Below are 18,975 nucleotides of genomic sequence, written 5' to 3' on the forward strand. Positions count from 1 at the left end.
TATAAAGTGTCTCCAGTCACATTACTCTGTGGATGCTGTCTCCCTACAAAGTACCAGGCATTACTCCAAGTGCTTTGCAAAGATTAATTTATTCAATCCTTGTAACAATCCTTCCAGGTAGGTATGGTTATTTGTCTCAATTACCCATGGAGAAACGGAGGTATTGAGATGTTTAGAAACGTGTTTACACAGCCAGCAGGTGGTGAGGCCCAATGTGAATCCAGGCAGTCTGCACCAGGGTCAGAACTTTTGCTGCTGCTCTCTTCCCACCTTCTCTAGAATTGATGTACTGGATTATTTTGCATGAGCCACTTAGAGTCCAGAATTTTCTAGGAGTATGAGAGAAATACTAGGGGTCATTCTTTCATAGCTGCTCTCTCTTCCTTGTATTTACTGAGTACCTACTGTGTCTCAGGCATTAGCAGAGGGGTAATGACATTATTGGACAGCTTGATGACAATAATTTACAAAAAGTGTGTGTTCTCTCAAAAGGCTGGGAATAAGTAAATCTAACTCAAACTTAAGTTAAAAAAATAGAATAGTTTTCTGTTTTTGACAGGAAGTGCTTTTTTGTTTTTTGAAGCTGAAAAAGAATTTATTATTTTTATTTATATTTTTTTATTGGCAAAACAAATTCTTTTTTTTTATACAGCAGTTTCTTATTAGTTACCTATTTTATACATATTAGTGTATATATGTCAATCCCAATCTCCCAATTCATCACACCACCACCACCCTCCCCCACCACTTTCCCCCCTTGGTGTCCATATGTTTCTTCTCTACATCTGTGTCTCAATTTCTGCCCTGCAAACCGGTTCATCTGTACCATTTTTCTAGGTTCCCCATATATGCGTTAGTATATGATATTTGTTTTTCTCTTTCTGACTTACTTCACTCTGTATGACAGTCTCTAGATCCATCCACTTCTCAACAAATGACCCAATTTCATTCCTTTTTATAGCTGAGTAATATTGCATTGTATGTATGTACCACATCTTCTTTATCCATTCATCTGTCAGTGGACACTTAGGTTGCTTCCATGACGTGGCTATTGTAAATAGTGCTGCAATGAACATTGGGGTGCATGTGTCTTTTTGAATTATGGTTTTCCCTGGGTATATACTCAGTAGTGGGACTGCTGGATCATATGGTAATTCTATTTTTAGTTTTTTAAGGAACCTCCATACTGTTCTCCATAGTGCCTGTATCAATTTACATTCCCACCAACAGTGCAAGAGGGTTCCCTTTTCTCCACACCCTCTTCAGCATTTGTTGTCTGTAGATTTTCTGTTGATGCCCATTCTAACTGGTGTGAGGTGATACCTCATTGTAGTTTTGATTTGCATTTCTCTAATAATTAGTGATGTTGAGCAGCTTTTCATGTGCTTCTTGGCCATCTGTATGTCTTCTCTGGAGAAATGTCTATTTAGGTCTTCTGCCATTTTTGGATTGGGTTGTTTGCTTTTTTAATATTGAGTTGCATGAACTGTTTATATATTTTGGAGACAACGGACAATCCTTTGTCCGTTGATTCGTTTGCAAATACTTTCTCCCATTCTGACGGTTGTCTTTTCATCTTGTTTGTAGTTTCCTTTGCTGTGCAAAAGCTTTTAAGTTTCATTAGGTCCCATTTGTTTATTTTTGTTTTTATTTCCATTACTCTAGGAGGTGAATCAAAAAAGATCTTGCTGTGATTTATTTCAAAGAGAGTTCTTCCTATGTTTTCCTCTAAGAGTTTTATAGTGTCTGGTCTTACATTTAGGTCTCTCATCCATTTTGAGCTTATTTTTGTGTATGGTGTTAGGGGGTGTTCTAATTTCATTCTTTTACATGTAGCTGTCCAGTTTTCCCAGCACCACTTATTGAAGACACTGTCTTTTCTCCATTGTATGTCCTTGCCTCCTTTGTCATAGATGAGTTGACCATAGGAGTGTGGGTTTATCTATGGGCTTTCTATCCTGTTCCATTGATCTATATTTCTGTTTTTGTGCCAGTACCATATTGTCTTGATGACTGTAGCTTTGTAGTATAGTCTGAAGTCAGGGAGTCTGATTCCTCCACCTCCGTTTTTTTCCCTCAAGACTGCTTTGGCTATTCGGGGTCTTTTGTGTCTCCATACAAATTTTAAGATATTTTGTTCTAGTTCTGTAAAAAATGCCATTGGTAATTTGATAGGGATTGCCCTGAATCTGTAGATTGCTTTGGGTAGTATAGTCATTTTTACAATATTTATTCTTCCAATCCAAGAACATGGTATATGTCTCCAACTGTTGGTATCATCATTAATTTCTTTCATCAGTGTCTTATAGTTTTCTGCATACAGGTCTTTTGTCTCCCTAGGTAGGTTTATTCCTAGGTATTTTATTCTTATTGTTTTAGTAGTAAATGGGAGTGTTTCCTTAATTTCTCTTTCAGATTTTTCGTCATTAGTGTGTAGGAATGCAAGAGATTTCTGTGCATTAATTTCATATCCTGCAACTTTACCAAATTCATTGATTAGCTCTAGTAGTTTTCTGGTGACATCTTTAGGATTCTCTATGTATAGTATCATGTCATCTGCAAACAGTGACAATTTTACTTCTTCTTTTCCAATTTGTATTCCTTTTATTTCTTTTTCTTCTCTGATTGCCATGGCTAGGACTTCCAAAACTATGTTGAATAATAGTGGTGAGAGTGGACATCCTTGTCTTTTTCCCGATCTTAGAGGAGATGCTTTCAGTTTTTCACCATTGAGAATGATGTTTATTGTGGGTCTGTCATATATGGCCTTTATTATGTTGAGGTAGGTTCCCTCTATGCCCGCTTTCTGGAGAGTTTTTATCATAAATGGGTGTTGGATTTTGTCAAAAGCTTTTTCTGCATCTATTGAGATGATCATATTGTTTTTATTCTTCAGTTTGTTAATATGGTTTATCACATTGATTGATTTGCATATATTGAAGAATCCTTGCATCCCTGGGATCAATCCCACTTGATCATGGTGTATGATCCTTTTAATGTGTTGTTGGATTCTGTTTGCTAGTATTTTGTTCAGGATTTTTGCATCTATATTCATCAGTGTTATTGGTCTTTAATTTTCTTTTTTTGTCGTATCTTTGTCTGGTTTTGGTATCAGGGTGATGGTGGCCTCATAGAATGAGTTTGGGAGTGTTCCTTCCTCTGCAATTTTTTGGAAGAGTTTGAGAAGGATGGGTGTTAGCTCTTCTCTAAATGTTTGATAGAATTCACCTGTGAAGCCATCTGTTTCTGGACTTTTGTTTGTTGGAAGATTTTTAATCACAGTTTCAATTTCATTACTTGTGATTGGTGTGTTCGTATTTTCTATTTCTTCCTGGTTCAGTCTTGGAAGGTTATACCTTTCTAAGAATTTGTCCATTTCTTCCAGGTTGTCCATTTTATTGGCATAGAGTTGCTTGTAGTAGTCTCTTAGGATGCTCTGTATTTCTGCAGTGTCTGTTGTAACTTCTCCTTTTTCATTTCTAATTTTATTGATTTGAGTCCTCTCCCTCTTTTTCTTGATGAGTCTGGCTAAAGGTTTATCAATTTTGTTTATCTTCTCAAAGAACAATCTTTTAGTTTTATTGATCTTTGCTATTGTTTTCTTTGTTTCTATTTCATTTATTTCTGCTCTGATCTTTATGATTTCTTTCCTTCTACTAACTTTGGGTTTTGTTTGTTCTTCTTTCTCTAGTTCCTTTAGGTATAAGGTTAGATTGTTTATTTGAGATTTTTGTTGTTTCTTGAGGTAGGCTTGTATTGCTGTAAACTTCCCTCTTAGAACTGCTTTTGCTGCATCCCATAGGTTTTAGATCATCGTGTTTTCATTGTCATTTTTCTCTAGGTAGTTTTTGATTTCCTCTTTGATTTTTTCAGTGATCTCTTGGTTATTTAGTAACGTATTGTTTAGCCTCCATGTGTTTGTGTTTTTACATTTTTTTCCCTGTAATTGATTTCTATTCCCATAGAGTTGTGGTCAGAAAAGATGCTTGATATGATTTCAATTTTCTTAAGTTTACTGAGGCTTGATTTGTGACCCAAGATTTTATCTATCCTGGAGAATGTCCCGTAAGCACTTGAGAAGAAAGTGTAACCTGCTCTTTTTGGATGGAATGTCCTATAAATATCAATTAAATCTATCTGTCATTTAAAGCTTGTGTTTCCTTATTAATTTTCTGTCTGGACGATCTGTCCATTGGTGTAAGTGAGGTGTTAAAGTCCCCCACTATTATTGTGTTACTGTCAATTTCCTCTTTTATAGCTGTTAGCAGTTTCCTTATGTATTGAGGTGCTCTTATGTTGGGTGCATATATATTTATAATTGTTATATCTTCTTCTTGGATTGATCTCTTGATCATTATGTAGTGTCCTTCCTTGTATCTTGTAACATTCTTTATTTTAAAGTCTATTTTATCTGATATGAGTATTGCTACTCCAGCTTTCTTTTGATTTCCATTTGCATCGAATATCTTTCTCCATCCCCTCACTTTCAGTCTGTATTTGTCCCTAGGTATGAAGTGGGTCTCTTGTAGACAGCATATATATGGGTCTTGGTTTTGTATCCATTCAGTGAGCCTGTGTCTTTTGGTTGGAGCATTTAATCCATTCACGTTTAAGGTAATTATCCATATATATGTTCCTATTACCATTTTCTTAATTGTTTTGGGTTTGTTTTTGTAGGCCCTTTTCTTCTCTTGTGTTTCCCACTTAGAGAAGGTCCTTTAGCATTTGTTGTAGAGCTGGTTTGGTGGTGCTGAATTCTCTTAGCTTTTGCTTGTCTGTAAAGCTTTTGATATCTCCATAGAATCTGAATGAGATCCTTGCTGGGTAGAGTAATCTTGGTTGTAGGTTCTTCCCTTTCATCACTTTAATTATATCATTCCACTCCCTTCTGGCTTGTAGAGTTTCTGCTGAGAAATCAGCTGTTAACCTTATGGGAGTTCCCTTGTATGTTATTTGTCCTTTTCCCTGGCTGCTTTCAATAATTTTCCTTTGTCTTTAATTTTTGCCAATTTGATTACTATGTGTCTCGGCGTGTTTCTCCTTGAGTTTATCCTGTATGGGACTCTCTGCACTTCCTGGACTTGGGTGGCTACTTCCTTTCCCATGTTAGGGAAGTTTTCGACTATAGTCTCTTCAAATATTTTCTCGGGTCCTTTCTCTCTCTCTTCTCCTTCTGGGACCCCTATAATGCGAATGTTGTTGTGTTTAATGTTGTCCCAGAGGTCTCTTAGGCTGTCTTCCTTTCTTTTCATTCTTTTTTCTTTATTCTGTTCCGTGGCAGTGAATTCCACCATTCTGTCTTCCAGGTCACTTATCCGTTCTTCTGCCTCAGTTATTCTGCTATTGATTCCTTCTAGTGTAGTTTTCATTTCAGTTATTGTATTTTTCATCTCTGTTTGTTTGTTCTTTAATTCTTCTAGGTCTTTGTTAAACATTTCTTACATCTTCTCGATCTTTGCCTCCATCCTTTTTCCGAGGTCCTGGATCATCTTCACTATCATTATTCTGAATTCTTTTTCTGGAAGGTTGCCTATCTCCACTTCATTTAGTTGCTTTTCTGGGATTTTATCCTGTTCCTTCATCTGGTACATAGCCCTCTGCCTTTTCATCTTGTCTATCTTTCTGTGAATGTGGTTTTTGTTCCACAGGCTGCAGGATTGTAGTTCTTGCTTCTGCTGTTTTCCTGGCCCACGGTCCCCAGGGCTGTCGTGGCTTCGGCTGCTGAGGCCCCTCCAGAGCTCCGGGGCAGTTCAGTGACGGCAGAGGGAAGAGTCCCCAAACCAGAAATTCCAGCTCTGCGGAAATGCGGGCTCCGTTCTGGGCGCAGGGGGTGGGACCGCTCCAGGAAGTGCTTTTTTACACTTATTTTCTGTAGAGAGTCTTTGGTCCTGGTTGTAGTCATGGTTCTGAAATACTTTTTTTTTTTTTTGCCAGAATCTACATACTCTCTCAAGCAAATAAATTTGCCATTGAATTTATATATTCTCTAAAAACTGTGTGCAGTAACTTCTCCTGTGTAACTTGAACTTAGTGGTAGCACTGAAAACTCTTCTGAGCTGTAGAGTTCACAAACAAGGGGACTTCTGAAAATCAATCACCAAAAACAATTTGTGAGAAACTTGTGTGTTTCTCAGATAGCATGACTGGGTACAGATGGGAGTTCCTTTGCCTGAGGGGCTGCTGTAATGAGATTAAACTCTGGTTTGGGCTGATCTGCCTCCAAGGCTTGGGGACTTGGTTCTTGGAAACAAAGAACAGACAGAAAACTTCTTTAGGCGTTATAAAGGTTTGTTGGGAAAAGGATGAAAAAAAAATCCTTTTAACAGTTTACAATGAATAGTATTAAAATTGTGCCTCAAATCCTTGAGCTAACAAGGGAAATCCTGGGACCTAGCAACTCTTCATATTTTTTCTCACAAAATTAGATCAGTTAAGATGGCTCAGTACTTTCAGGAAAATTCGAGAGCAATGTATTAATCAGTTGAATAATTATTATTTATTATCTTTTGCTATTTTATGGTTTGTTTAGGAAATTTGGGAGTGACTGTTTCTTTCTCCTTTGCTTCATTTTTTTGGCACCTGGGGGCAATCTGGAACTCTAGCCCACCTGTGCCTGAATTCCAGGTATAGGCTCTGAAGCAAGTGTGGTTAAAAGAAAGGTGCCATTACATATTTTATGGATGCTGCCACCAGAATGTCTGCTGAGAAATGAAAATGTTCCCGTCTCCAGACACAAGAGGGCACTCTAAACGGACAGCGTAGGATACAGCATCAAAAGGGAGGGATGGAGGGAAGGAGGAAGCTTAGTCAAAGGTACTATTGAATTCAGGCATCTCCCTAGCTGTCTCCGTTGTTCCCCCTTCTCCCCGCCCCTCACCTCACCCCACCCCCACCTTGCCCTAGGAAAAGAACTGTCCAGGCCGGATTCCCTCTTCTCATGGTTAAATCGAGATTGAGGCTTTCAGAGTCAGAATTCCCAAATCTCTTACTTCAGTAAAAATCTGCATGTCGCTTTCCTCTGCTAATTTACATCATTAACCTCATTTGATGTTGCTTCCCTAAGAATGTTAAATTAAAATCTCGTTTTCTGATGCCAGCAGAATTGAACTGAGCTCTAAATTGGATATAGTATGGGCTAATTTCTTCCCCACAAACTCTTGTATAGCCTTTATTGAGGGTGAATTTTGCACCAACTTGTGTTTAACCTTCTGAGCCTTGCTGTACTCAGCACCCCTAGAATAGGGTCAACGGCACAGAGCTGGCGTATGTAGAGATTCTCAAACGAAATGTAAATTTGGAATGTAATTGGGAACCCAACAGGGAGGTTTTGCCTTTAACGGATGGAGTCTTGGTGGTACAATGTAGGTGAGTTTTGAAGTTATTCAATCTTCACAGGTATCAAAATGGTTTAATCTCTACTAGAGAAGTGTTTAAGAGAAAAGAATCTATTCTTCTGGCTACTGTGCATTAAGTAGAGAGATTAGAGTGCCCATAGCCCGTGGATTTTTTTTTTGAAGAAGTTTAAAATATCTTAAAAGAATGGCAGAATTCAACCCAGATTTCTAGGATCACACCAATGATTCCACCGGAACAGATGAAGATATGTAATATAGTATTTCAGTGGACTGACACTGGGACTAAAATATTGAAATTACCATTTCAAAGATGCACACTGGTGAATGCTTACATGCCCAGGGTCTACAAGAAAGGCAAAAATCTAGGAAAAAATCATAGACAGGTCTGAATATTTCTTAGCGTTCTTTTTTGTTTCTTTTCAGTGACCCGGAGCGTTTGCTACGTGCTTAGGAATGTGGCTGAGCTTTCTTAACCCTAAGAACAGCATGATGGGTACGTCAAGGTTGAGGGTGGAGGGTCCACCCTGACAAAGGCAGGTGTGCTCCTGACCTGGCAAACCCGTCATTTTCCTGTTGCAATAATCATTTGACTCATCTTTAAAGCTGTTTTTGAACTGACATTTTTCTGTGGTGAGCCAAATCTTGGCACACAAAATTTGTGCAAAGTCCTCCTGTCTTATAAAATATAAATCCAGGGCCTCAGATGGAATAAATGGAGATTGCAGTCCTGAACATTTATCTTTCTTATTTGAACGAACAAACCTTCCTTCCTTCCTGGAATGTGACTTAACATTTAAAATTCCTATTAAACCTAGAAAAATGGTACAGATGAACTGGTTTGCAGGGCAGAAATAGAGACACAGAAGTAGAGAACAAATGTATGGACACCAAGGGGGGAAAGCGGCGGGGGTGGTGGTGGTGTGATGAATTGGGAGCTTGGGATTGACAGATATACACTGATGTGTATAAAATAGGTAACTAATAAGAACCTGCTGTATAAAAAAAATAAAATAAATTCAAAAATAAAATAATATAAAATTCCTATTAAATCTCTGGGTACACCCAGAGACCTCAGAAGTTTCTCTCCAGAGAGAGCAAACATCCTCCCTGCACTTGGCAAAAGAAGAAACGGATGCTTGCGTGGTGTGCAGGCTCAGGTGCTCGGGGCTGCTCTGTGGAAGAGAGCCACTGAACCTGGGCTGCCAGAAAAAATGTTAACTTTGAGTTGAAAATAAGCATTTGAACTTGAAAGAGGCCAACACATCTGTAGGACACATGGAATTTCGATGCAAGCAGTGGCCAAACTGAGCTGCCTTGCCCTCCAAGACAGGGGACTTGGGGCTTCTTGGGATGTGGGCCCCCGGTATCCCCTCTCCCTTCCTCAGGTAACAGGAGCCCTGCTGCACACAGCCCCTGTGCTTCTGGGCAGCCGGCCACAACCCAGCTTGGGGGTGGGCTCTGATTAGTCTATGCTAATTAGCATGTCATTTGCTGATTGGTTGAGGGACAAGCCTACTAGTAGTCTGGGCCAATGATATGCAAGACCCTCGCTGGGACTTTTTTTTTTTTTTTTTTTTTTTTCCGGTACGCGGGCCTCTCACTGTTGTGGCCTCTCCCGTTGCTGAGCACAGGCTCCAAACGCGCAGGCTCAGCGGCCATGGCTCACGGGCCCAGCCAATCCGCAGCATGTGGGATCCTCCAGGACCGGGGCATGAACCCGTGTCCCCTGCATCAGCAGGCGGACTCTCAACCACTGCGCCACCAGGGAAGCCCCAAACGGAATAGCATTTGAATCCCCCAATTGGTACATCACACATTGTGAGATTCTTTTTTTTTTTTTTTCCGCTGGGACTTTTGAGAAAGACACTTGCTCCATGTGGACGCTACCTGGAGAGCTTCTCTTTTCTTCTGGAAAGTGTAGGGGTGGACATGACTCTTAGGAGTGAGGCAGCTATTTGCCACCATTCTGAATACAATGTCAGCCCAAGGAGGAAGGGAGAGCTGAGATAACCAGGAGAAAGGGGCTAGAGTCCTGATCCATTTGGACCCAAGGCATACTTTGATACTGGGCTTTGCAGCCACTAAACCAATACCTTTTCTTTATTGTTTCAACGAGGCTAAGGTTTATATTACTTGCAACCAAGGTTTCCAAACTACCGTGTTGTGTCTAAGATGATCGGGGTGCACATCCATCTATATGCGTGTAACGTACTGGCAGGGCCATTGTCAGGCATTGTTTTTTCCAAAAGGTTACCTGTCCCGAGAGAAACAGTATTGTTCAGAGCTCTGTGCCACAAAACTTCTAGTCTCTAAAGTTTTCTTGAAAGTACTACCTAGTACACTGGATGATAAAGTGGGCATAAATTAAAAAGAAAAAAAACAAGCCAGGTGTCAAATGCAGCATATTTTAATTTGTTTCAAATAAAGCAATATATGTATATATATATTTTTCAGAAAAACACCAGATGTTAAACTCTAGAAAAGCGCACGTGTCTTCAGCAGATCAAGTTTGTCTGATCAATAAGAATTTTGTTTTCAACATTAACTCTCTAAAGACGATCAATGGACTGACATCACTGCTACAACATAGGTTGCTACTGAGCCTCTGATCTTTAGCCACAACTTGATTTTCCTAACAAATGAGTAAATACTGCCTGGCTAAAATGCTGCAAAGTCTTGATGAGAAAAAGCGCCAACATATCAAGCAAAGCCATGAAAGTTATGAAGCAAGCTAGAGCTGATTATTAGAATTAGAAAAAATGATTAAGAGAGGATGACACAGCCGTACAGGGTTTGTATATTCGGATTGACTCTCTTTTGGCAGCGAATTGGGTCAGCACCTCGGGCAGGGAACAGAAACTGAATGAAAACGGCTTTTTTTTTTTTTTCTCTCCTAGCTCAGGCCACCAACGTCACAGCTGGGACGGAGAGAACCGCGGCATCTGTGGAAACTTCTATTCTCGTGGGGCAGAGATTGCACTGTGAAACCCTAGAGACGTTTCCCCGGAAAGGCCTGGCCTCTGAGTTGTCTGCAGCGTGCTGCCTTCGTCGGGGCTTTTCTGGATGGGCTGCAGCCTCGGGGGTCTTGGTTCCCAAAGAGGCCTCTTGGTTTTTGGTGCTGCCTTTGTTTTTGGGACGGAAGCCGTTGTGTGGTTGTCTTCTGTGTTCATGGCGGTTGTTGCCCTTCCCCATCGGATCAGCTTCGTTACCACTGCCCTGGGGCTTCGCAGAGCCATTTAGCCTGTTGTTGTGATACTGCGGATTAAATCTTCGTCTTTGGCTAGAAGACCCATTCTACCAAAAAAAAAAAAAAAAAAAAAAAATAGAGGTATTAGATGCCAACAAACGTCAGATGACATCAGTAGACATCAGGGAAACCAAATCTCTAAGTCACAGGTAAGCTTTTTTACACCCCAGAAGAATGTGACAACATGCAAATGAGGTCAAGCTGATAGAATCCTCGAGCTTAAAAGAGCAGCGGGGCTTCCCTGGTGGCGCAGTGGTTGAGAGTCCGCCTGCCGATGCAGGGGACACGGGTTCGTGCCCCAGTCCGGGAAGATCCCACATGCCGCGGAGCGGCTGGGCCCGTGAGCCATGGCTGCTGGGCGTGCGCGTCTGGAGCCTGTGCTCCGCAACGGGAGAGGCCACGGCAGTGAGAGGCCCGCATACCGCAAAAAAAAAAAAAACAATAATAAGCAAAGAAAAAAAGCTATGAAGCTGTATTTAGACAAGTGAAACAGATCTGGTTATGATCTTGAATCTATGACTGTATGAAATACTCCTTGTCCAAGTGCTATTTTAAAGTTCATGAAGATATCTGGGGCCAGAGAAATGCCTGTCACAGTCACTAATGAGAATTCTAAAAGACCAAGACCACAAAATCCAACAGGGCACTTGTTAGAAAACCAGCATTTTGGAATGCGTAAAAAAAAAAAGTCTCTTTATTCAAGCTCTCTTTCTGAGAGCTCAGGAAAAATGTCTTTATAGCATTCCCAGCTTCTGAATCATCAAAACCCATTTCTTGGTCATTCTCTAATGATAAGGAGGAAATCACTTCTCAAGGATATAGTGGAGAAGCAGAAGGAGAGAAGACTGTCCTTTTGGATACTTCTATTTTTAAGGGTCATAGTAGATAAGAATTAATAATGTCATTTTGAAATGTATTCTCTTTATTGAAAGCCCAAGAGAAGAAAGTGCAGTTTGAACTAACTTTGGCCTCTTACAGAAAAACTAGACATAAATGGGAGTTAAAGGATCATAAAAAACATGTCAGATTTCTTCTCACTAATGGTGTCAGTGGCCAGGTTCTGAATCTTGTTCCCATGTCTGTGTGAGTCCCTTCCACATGTGGGCCAGTTACGAGGACCTGGGTGGCACTCAAGGCATGAGAAGCACCGTCTCATTTAGGTGGACTCTTTGCTGATGCTGTCAAGTGTGTGAAGACCACTTCCTCCACAGGGGACAGCGCCTATGAAATGGGGACCGGATGGGACCGGGGGAGCTCTGGGAGGCCGGACTGGCAGAAGGAGGCTCTGGAGGTCGGGCTGCTGCTGGGGGTGGGCGGAGCCTGGGTGTGACTAGTGGTGGCTGTTTTCTTTGCAAACGAGTGGTTTCTTGCCCAGGCAATGCACTAGGGTCTGCGGGACTCCTGGAAGCAGGGCAAGGTGGCCTCCCTGGAGCAGTTTACCTGCTTATTAGCCGGCACAGCCTGGTGAGAGCTGTCAGCGGTGGTGGGAAGGTTGCTCGCCAGTTTGGGGTTTGCTGCTTTACCCTCGGAGGGCTTGTTGTGATTGGATGATTTTCTGGTGAAGTTACTCTGTTTCCCAGAGGTGGTCGCGTGAGCGTTGAGCAGTGGCAGCAGGGAGCTGCAGGGAGTTCTTGAGGAATAGTTGTTCTTTGGATGTGTAACTGCAACAAGAAAGCACTTGGTGTTAGGGGCTGTGCCTCGGTAACCCATTAGGAGATGGAGAAATTGGCAGGAGCTTCATAAAAACATTAAGTTTTTGTTTTTGTTTTTCTTTTGGAAAGATATCATTTGAAAAAGCACCTAGGTGCTTGGAGACCACCAAATGTCTTCTGTGAGAATCACTGAATAGCATAATCATTCAGGTTGGGAGACATTTGTAGGAAATGAGACAGATCTGAGCACCTTTAATATTATGCCTTAGGTCAAGAATCACCAAGGGAAGAGGGATAATGAAACCCCGAAGTGCCCTCTCAGCCCTGTCCACAAAGGTACTCTGCCTCTTGGGTTCCCCATTACCAAACCTGTTCTTGCCGTTCTTGTCATATCCCTAGACCCGTTGGTGTTGCAGAGATGCAGAAAAACCTAGAGGTACACGGACACTTGGCTGGTCAGAGCCACAATATTTTGAGAGCTTCAGATGGGATGATGCCAGGTGTCAGGAATTTTGTCACCCTGGGGTGGTATATATCCCCTGACCTTACGGCCATGCCTGCCGGCCCAAAAGATGCCCCAAAGCATCTTCTATATTCCATTAGAGTTACATTATCTGGCCTTTTATCAACTCCATTTTCTACAGCCCCACTGCAAATCTGCAACAATTCCAATGCTAACAACAATTCCAATGCTAAAGTCCACGCAAGCTAATCAGACAGATCCCCGGCAGGGCTCGGACAGGTCTTCCCACTGGTTTTGAAAGGGGTGGTTTTTGATGGGATGTTTCTGTGTGATTATGCTGAATCAGGGCCGGAGGGAATCAACTTAAGGACATAATCATGACTTTCCTCTCATAGTTCACCAGAATTTGACTGCCCGTCTGGACAGCAAGACCTCTGAATCTTAAAAAATTGTCACCAGTTTTTAAAAGCAATTTTCTCTGCTACCTGTGTTGGATCAGACTTAATCCTAGCATTCTTCCTGAGGATTTGGAGTGTGAATAGGGATCACAGGACATTAGAAATGGAAAGGACAGGGATGAATCTCTAGTCCCTTCATTTGACAGGTAAGGTGTGATGGCACGTCGGGTACTGTCCAAACATGACGAGGGGATTTTAGTGGTTCTTTGCTAACTAGATTCACTTTCACAGGGGTCATTACTATTTCCGGTTCAGTAGCTGTGGGCTTTCCATGTGCTCTCAACAAAGCTGAGAAGAAAAGGGCCTTTCAAGGACTCCTGTCTCCAACAAGGGAGGCTGGCTTCCAATGTGGACACCTGGGATTCGGTAAGGGATGGTTCCTCCCACTAGATGGCACTGGAGGGCTCTGGAGGAGAGCAGGTGACGCTACACCGCCCTCCCCTCCTCAGATGGTGGCAGAGTCACTTGGCATCAGGGTCTTGCCCATTATCAGCCTGGAGTGGCAACTAGGATAGGCAGTTAAATTTCCAACTGTGAATCAGAGAGTCTGGTTTTTTAGAGGTGAGGCAAAATCTGGGGATGGAGAATGGCAAGTGGGGTAGATTCATAAGGGAGGGAGTATATAGAAAAAAAATAATTTAAAAGAAATGCAGTCAAGAATTCAGATAATTGCCAAAGATATGTGAGCAAGGATGCTCACAGCAGTGTTATTTTAATGGTGAAAAACTGGAAGCAACCTAAATGTCCACAATCAAGGGACTGATTATGCCAATTATATTTAAATAAATTACGGGTTAAATACATTGACATGGAAAAATGTCAGCCATATATTGTGAAATGATAAAAGCAAATTCTCTTACTATATATGTATATTGTATAGTATAGTAAATGATGTAGTATAATTAAGTATACTGTATAATTTACACAGTAGATATACGTGCATAAAAAGTGTGATGGGGCCACAAAAGTAATGTCATGTTCTATTTTATATAGCTTGTAATTTTTAGATCAAGCTTATATTTTTTATACTCAGAAAAACATGCAATTTCCACTTTGAAAAAAAAAAGTGAAGCCAAATCTCAATTTTTCAGCTCACTACGAGGCTGTAGATATTCCATGTCCTTCACCAGTTGTTCCTTCCTCCTTGTGGCGTCCTTGAAGCCACTTTGGTGCTCATTCCCACCTCCCCTGGTGGGTGGGCTGGAGCAGGGGAAAAAGGATCAGGCAATTTTGTTGCATGTTAACTGCTCTAATTAAGGGAGAGGCTCAGTCAGGCACTGCTGAGCAGCGTGTGTGACACACACACACACACACACACACACACACACACACACACACGACAGCTGGGCCCTTCACGACAGTAGCCCATTGTTCTCAGACTCGTTAGGGAGACTCCCTCTCCCTGTAACAGGTCTCTATAGAACCAGGCAGTTTGAAATCAGAGAGGCAGTTGATCTGGCAGTGCTTAAGAAAAGTTTGCGAAAGATATAAACTAGTTGACCTGTTCTGTTCCGCTTAATAAATCCTGGGGATTTACTGATGGGGCAGTGGCATTTGAAGACTCGAAGTTCGGATCTTGACATTTTTAGCGACTTGTGTCACGACCTTAGATCATTAAATCTCTTTAGACCTCACTTTAGCCCCCTGGGGGACCGCACACCTGACATTTCTGATATCAACTCCAAATAGCACCAGGCTTATGCACACAGAATTACTTAGAAAGTATGCAAAACTCACTTTCTCCACAGAGCATGATTTGGGCCTTTAGCTGTTCAATGTCACAGGAGAACCGGGCAGCTTTCCCAAGCTCTTCATCATATTTACGCTCGCTGACAAAGTGCTGTAGGGAAGAGACAGGAGACCCATGATTGCAGAAATGACTGAGGCATGCTGCTGGTCCATTCTCGGCTCTCCCGCCACCACTGATGATGTGAAAGCATCCCCAGGTGGGGAAGCATGCCAGCTCTGTCACTGGGAGGCTCTGTTAAAGCAGGCTTGGTTTTGGCCTGCCTGGAGCACGGTCACCTTCTTCTTCTGGGAAACACGTGTGGGTCCTGTCTGTACAGGCAAAATGTGTGTCTGGACTCATCTACTTAAACCTTTTAGCACCACACGCCCTCCTTCTAGCACTTCCTGTCCTATTGTTCCTGTCCTATTGTTATAATTACGGGATTGCCTTCTGGCAGTCTTCCTAATCTGGCCAATGGCCTCCTAAGGTATCACTCCTCATGAGAAGGCATGTCATCCTTCCTAGACGTCCGTCTCCATTTTAATAGGGTACCAGGAAGTCCAAAAAGCCTTCAGTATCGATAACTAGAAACCATTATCTTGAATGGTAGAATTTCAAGTGCTGTTAAAGGAAGTGGGAAAGAGATTACTTTTCAGTTCATTTAAAATTAAGATCTATGTGTAGATGACAGAGTGAGCAATACAGAAATAACTATAAGTCAGTCCCTCTGTGATCTACCAGGGAGTTTACCACATGGCAAGAGAGACAGATACCACAAGATACAATATAACGTAGAATGTAGTAGGTGCTTTAGGAATATGAAAGAGGAAGAAATTATTTCCTACTGAGGGGAATGGGTAAAGAGTTATGTAAGAGGAAGCATTTTAGCTGGAACATTAAAAAAAATATTGAACACTTACCAGACATGGGCCAAATTCTTAACAGATAATCTCATTTTCAGCTGATCACATTATTATGAAGTCAGTACTAACTAACTGTAATTTACAAAGGGGGAATCGAGGTTCTAAGAATCTAAGAGAATATGTAATTTATCCAAGGTTGCAAGAGCAGGACTGTTGCACTCCAAAGCCTGTGCTATCAACCATTTTACGATGAGTGGGATTTTGATGGGTAGAAGTGAAACTTGGAAGATGAGTGGATTTCAGTTGACCAGGAAGCTGGCAACTTCATATTTATCAAAACAAGTGTGTGTTTGTTTGTTTGGCTTTCCAGGATGTTTTTCTGGGTATCAAGATGGGTTCTGCCAACCAGCCCCATTCCCCATTCTAATCTCCTTTGGGACTAGGGAACATCTGTGACATTAGAAGTGCATCTGTGTCCACAAGACGAAGGGTTTTGTTCTACTGAAACTAATTAGCAGTGGCCATAATAAATATATACTGGAGTCCAGTGGTGGATTTTATTTTGAAGGGAAGAGGAGACCATAGTGGGGGAGACCAGACCTGCTCTAATAACTCTGGTCTCAGGGTGAATGACCAGGCTGGAGGGAGACAGTGGATGCAGAAAGACTAGTCAGGAGGCCACTGCAATTGACTGGGTTGGAGGAAACAAAGACCAGGAGAGCAGGTGAGAAGGGAAAGACCTACAGAACTTCTCAGAACCTTCAGGGGAAATCCTCATCCCCATGGGGCTCTCTTTTATGCCTAACCAGGATGGAGGGGACCAAACTCACTTGCCACTTTCTACCATACCCAACCAGTGGTTATGCTGGGATGAGCAGACAATCCTACTTATAAAGCTAGCAACCAATATGACTTCAAAGTATGCTAGTTCCCTAGAAGTCGGTCAGAAGCTGGAGTGCGTGTGCATGTGTGTATGTTTACTGTATTGGGGAAAATGAGGATAAGGGAAAATTTATAAACTGTAACTTCCTATTTTGTTGTAGATACTTGTTTTTGCCTTTCTGCTAACAATTTCTCCTTCTGGTAACTGTACCCCAATGCAGTTTCCAAGATTCACAGCGTTGGTGGGTCTTTCAATCAAGACCTCTCTTGGCCAAATGGTGGATGTGACCCAAGTGGAGGCCAATCAGAATCTCTCTGTTTGGGATTTGAATCCAGTGGGGTGGCCCAAGGGGTGATGACATCTGGAGGTCACTCACTCTGATGGTGCCCTGAAGAGTGTCTGGTAATTACTGCTGCCAACATTTCTGCCCAGTTATAACCTGGAGTCTTCAGAGCACACTCTGCTTTGGTGAGCTACCCTCATGTCCTTTCCAATTCTACTTGTTCTTGAGGTTAGCCAGGGTCAGCTTCTGTTGCGTGCAACTGAAGAAATCCACTAAATACATATTTGTGGGTGGTATTCTTAATAAAAGGGCAAGTAAGCTAGAAAAGGGTATAGGAAAGAAGTCTCCACACATTGTTCATTCTTTAGAATCCTTACTGTTATACTAAGTTCATACTTAGTGTGTGTTCACATGTGTGTGTGTTTATATACATATGCATAAATTACATATGGTGAAAATAATGTTCCCCTTCCCAGCTATAATTTATGGTTCAATACATTTTATTTGGGTCAGTTCCACTGGCTAAAAGAATAGCTTGTACCTCTCCTCTGTAATGATATCGCCCTTCAACACATAGTCTACTTAAATATAGTGACTAGGTGTTTCTTTAACCCTTCTGTATTCTCGATTTCAACCCTGTGAAAGACAGCTGGGTGTCTGATGTTAGATCCTCAGAGAACAGCACTCTGTGGATGCAGAACAGACGTAATGGGGATCAGAACTCTGGCTCAGGGTTCAGGCTGTGATATTTTAGAACTGACCTTAATTTCTGCCCTGAGTTCGGCCAGCTGCATCTCTGCCATCTGACTGGCTAGATCAGTAAGTCTCTTTAGTTCTTCTGCTTTCTTTTGACGAGCAGTCAGGATTTCCACTGCCAGATAAGAAGGAATAATACATTAAGGCCAAAGATGTAAACATATGAAACGACCTAATTTCTTGGATCAGTTCTCTCTCCACAGACTGGCTTTGTTGGGCCATGGCTGTTTTCTGAGTTGGTCACTAAGCTGGGCTGGCCCTTGATGCTCATCACCAACCACTCATTTCCTTATGTCTTTATCCACCAAGCCCCAAACCAAACACGGTCCTTTCTGATTCACTGCACACCCACAGTCTTCTTCATTTTCCCCACTGGCATCTGATCTCACTTACTTAGTTTGGACTTTTAGATTTGTGCATTACTCAGAACAACTATCTCCAAGAAGAAAAAAAAAACCCATTACAATCCTATCTGAATGCTAATGCAAAGACAGTGAGTCCACTCAGCAAAAACCATTATTCTGTATGTGCTGTACTATCAAATTCTAACAACATCAGACCCTCTGAACTTTAACACATATTCATTTAGGGCAACTAGCTGTGTTATTGAAAGATGACATAAAAGTTTTCCTTTATTAGCTTTTTGTGAGCTAAAAAATGCCTCTGCTTTTGCTACTCTGCAGATATGTTTCCATTTTGCAACCAGAGAGAAGTTGCAGACCAGAGTTTTTGTTATAAGTGTCCACAATGGAAAAATTTCAAGGGTGAGTCAAAGCTTGCTTAAGCTGAATTCATGTGCACTCTAGCATCTGCACATGCAGCGAAGTCACAAGGGAATTCTCGGCATCACATTTCACACACCTGTCAAGATGAACTACTCAAGGTTCAAGTAGATGTAGGAGCCCACAGGTTAATTGTCTGTGTGTGTGTGTTTCCCAAAAGACCATGGAGCTCAAAGGCAATGAATACAAATACATTGGGTGAGATTTAAACCAGAAGTTTGATTTTATAATAGATAAGATTTGCAGTTCTCTCATTCCAGTCACATATGAATTGCCTTCATTTCTTTTGGACAAAGATTTTGAGTTATAACAAAAGAAAAGTCCACCTAACTAATACGATGTGCACGTGGAATTCACATTCCATTCTTGGCTGGACAAGGGTCAACTGCTTTGTTAGACCAGATTCACAGCCCAATGCCCAAACAAGGTGCCTTCTGACTTTAAGAGTTCTTAATTTATAAATGTCAAAAATAGTTGCTTCAGAAGCCCCAAAAGAAGTTCAGA

The 18,975-nt window shown here is 41.6% G+C and overlaps 1 protein-coding gene across 5 annotated transcripts in view; it reads right to left on the minus strand.

Moving 5' to 3' along the window:
- Positions 1-9,746: 9,746 nt before the first annotated feature.
- SPATS2L (spermatogenesis associated serine rich 2 like) overlaps positions 9,747-18,975 on the minus strand; it is a 167,580-nt gene continuing 158,351 nt past the window's right edge. For all 5 annotated transcript variants that reach the window (XM_060152371.1, XM_060152370.1, XM_060152372.1 and 2 more), the window contains 4 exons: positions 17,695-17,804; positions 14,913-15,015; positions 12,043-12,263; positions 9,747-10,649 (listed from right to left, as the gene is read on the minus strand). In XM_060152371.1, the coding sequence (XP_060008354.1) occupies positions 10,254-10,649; positions 12,043-12,263; positions 14,913-15,015; positions 17,695-17,804 (830 nt within the window). In that variant the 3' untranslated portion in view covers positions 9,747-10,253. The remainder of the gene's footprint in view (positions 10,650-12,042; positions 12,264-14,912; positions 15,016-17,694; positions 17,805-18,975) is intronic.

The sequence above is a fragment of the Lagenorhynchus albirostris genome, chromosome 6, assembly GCF_949774975.1.
Source record: "Lagenorhynchus albirostris chromosome 6, mLagAlb1.1, whole genome shotgun sequence".
Lineage (NCBI taxonomy): Eukaryota > Metazoa > Chordata > Mammalia > Artiodactyla > Delphinidae > Lagenorhynchus > Lagenorhynchus albirostris.